At 35.1% G+C, this 2877-nt stretch overlaps 1 protein-coding gene across 1 annotated transcript; it reads right to left on the reverse strand.

Moving 5' to 3' along the window:
- Nucleotides 1-399: 399 nt before the first annotated feature.
- Nucleotides 400-1764, reverse strand: LOC128550209 (zinc finger protein 22-like). The gene is made up of 2 exons (XM_053528740.1): nucleotides 1587-1764; nucleotides 400-924 (listed from the first exon to the last, which is right to left on the reverse strand). Exons 1-2 carry the CDS (start codon nucleotides 1750-1752, stop codon nucleotides 671-673), a joined length of 420 nt encoding a protein of 139 aa, XP_053384715.1. The 5' UTR covers nucleotides 1753-1764; the 3' UTR covers nucleotides 400-670.
- Nucleotides 1765-2877: the final 1113 nt, after the last annotated feature.

The following is a 2877-nucleotide window of genomic DNA, read 5'->3' on the forward strand; positions in this document are numbered from 1 at the left end:
CCCCTTTTGGACTTAGAAAATCATTTTCTTGGTTAAGTTTTATGTTTAGGTCAGCTTTTATCCTAAACTATCAACGCTATTGCTTTAAAACTTGCAACACTTGTTCACCATCATAAGTTGACCCTGTACAGCAAGAAACATAACTCCATCCTGCTTTTTGCAAGATTTATGGCCCCTTTTGGACTTAGAAAATATCAGATTTCTTGGTTAAGTTTTATGTTTAGGTCAACTTTTTCTCTTAAACTATCAAAGCTATTGCTTTGAAACTTGCAACACTTGTTCACCATCATAAGCTGACCCTGTACAGCAAGCAACATAACTCCATTCTGCTTTTTGCAATAATTATTGCCCCTTTTGGACTTAGAAAATCATTTTCTTGGTTGAGTATTATGTTTAAGTCAACTTTTCTCATAAACTATTAAAGCTATTGCTTTAAAACTTGCAACAGTTTTTCACCATCATAAGTGGACACTGTACATCAAGAAACATAACTCTATCCTGCTTTTTGCAAGAATGATGACCCTTTTTAGACTTAGAAAATCATGGGTAGGACAATATTTCTATTACACAAAAGAAATCAGATGAGCGTCAGCACCCGCAAGGCGGTGTTCTTGTCTCTTCAAAAAATCAGATGAGCTAAAAATGGCACACATTGTTACAGCATTAACATTTACATGCCACTTGTACCAGCCTGCGGTCCTTTTGCATGTGTCTTTAAATGTCTACGGAGATTGTTCTTGAACCGGAAACACTTCCCACATTCGATGCATCTTTCAGGTTTCTCTCCACTATGTTTTCTCACATGCTCCGTTAGGTCCGATTTCTTCTTGTACTTTGACCCGCAGGTGTCACACTCGTATTTCCCATCAGAATCCTCTAGCCTTGAGTGATCTTGCATGTCTTTTTGCATCTTAAATGTCTTGCCTGAAAAGGTTAAAGTAGATATGTAAGTATCTTTTGCGCTAGCATTACTAATATCATTACACTAAGTCTTAAATCAAACTACGGGAACAGGTGTGTTGTGATTATTATTGCATCATTTTAACAGTTCGACTTGGGGACCATTGAAAATACATTTTTAGCATCTTATCATCACTTCAAATGCGTCTAAATAATGATAAGTCTTCACAGAAACTGGAATTAATGATAATGTCCAAACACTTTTTAAAAATAATTTTGTTGTTAGGAATTGAGATCTGCCATTCCGTTAACTAACTGTATAAGCATATAGATCTAGCATAGTGAAGAAGCAAAATTTGGGTATGTTAAAACTTAAGTCATTTTAACTTGTCATACTTAAAAGATTTTGAAGGAATATTTTATTTCTTTTCATTCATATAATAAGTATACTAGATGTGTATATAAAATAAATAATCAAAACTGTAGGTGAAAATAGTGAGATTTTATTTTGAAAGCTAACGAGACCGGGTTTTGGTCACGAGACGTAATGAATTGTGACTGACCTTCGTTTATAGGTCTATGACCTATGTTTATAAAGATGATCAGTCATAATATTTCGGATGCTATTAAATCAGCAATGAACTAACAGAATTTACATAAGAAGTCGCCATTGCTTAATTACATACCACATTTGGTGTATACATATAGTCTGTCATTGCTGTGCCTGGCTATGTGCGTCCCGAAGTCTTTTCTGGAGAAGGCAAGCATACCACATTGAAGACATTTATGCTTGCCAACACCCGCATGCCTCTTCTCGTGCTTAATTAAGCCAGACTTGCTTTTATAGCGCATAGAACACAGACGAACATTTTCTGAAATATACAATTAATATTTATTAAAAGAATATCAGCATAACTAGAAAAAAAAGAAAAGGAGGAGGTTCAGGTTAATTTACATCCTGGTGGATCGATTTTTTTATCTCCCGTTTACATGGTGGATCTTTTCATCAGCTGTTTACATGATGGATCTTTTTAAATTTTCTCTCAAAACATCCTAAATACATAACCACGGGACAAACTTGAACGTTGATGATAGTGTATGGGCATTTTGGAAGACCCGACGACAATTGTTCGAGCTCGTGCACGGTTGTATAAGCGGCTATTAAGCCAGACATGCAAATCTATGGGTCCGTCTACGCAGTGGGTCTTTGAGAGAAAAAAATTTTAACATCGTAATCTATAAAACTACAAGGACTGTTAGAAAAGTATATACACCGGGGACACTATAGGACATATAGTTCTTCGATGCACTGAAAGAGATTTTGCAAAAAGTCAGTGTTGATAAATAAAGATCAAATTTTACTTTCCGAGCGACAGGTTTGTTTACCTTTGGTGTCCGCGGACGATCGTTTTAGCAGGTGCGCGATGACGTAGTATCCTCCTATTGGTACATGTAGTGAAGAAAATTTAGACTTTCATGATATCTAATGTTTTCCTTTCTGCACAACAGTTTATTTGTATATATATTTTGCAGTTAAGGAAATTGAGGTGTTAGGTTTTTGCACCTTTTTTTGTCACATCACAACTGTTAGGAAGCACTAGGTGGATTGAGTAGCCTAGGAAACCTGACAAACTTTTACTTTCTCTAAATTTTGCAAGTTTGGGCAAAAGTCACACATTTTGCGAGTATGCGAGCTTAAATTTGAACCCTGTGAGAATCAGTATTTTACATTTCAAACAGGAGATACTAGGTAAAAGAATATAGCGCTAGTTTTCAGTTATATTTCTATGCATAATTAGCATCAACTTTATTTAAAATTAAATTATACTGATGTGTTGGACCTTATTTATTTATCTAAATTTGCCAAGGTCAAACCATTACAACATCATATCAAGTAATGATTTGTATTTTTAAGCAGAATAAACAACCTTTTGATTATCCCTGAAATGGGTGGTCCTCTATTGGTTGAATGACCAC

Source organism: Mercenaria mercenaria, chromosome 17 (genome assembly GCF_021730395.1).
Source record: "Mercenaria mercenaria strain notata chromosome 17, MADL_Memer_1, whole genome shotgun sequence".
Classification (NCBI taxonomy): Eukaryota; Metazoa; Mollusca; class Bivalvia; order Venerida; family Veneridae; genus Mercenaria; species Mercenaria mercenaria.

Coding starts and splice junctions, on each gene's coding strand:
- LOC128550209 (XM_053528740.1), bottom strand. CDS start 1,752: ATGCGCTATAAAAGCAAGTCTGGCTTAATTAAGCACGAGAAGAGGCAT. Junction 925..1,586: donor ATATGTATACACCAAATGTG/GTATGTAATTAA, acceptor TAACCTTTTCAG/GCAAGACATTTAAGATGCAA.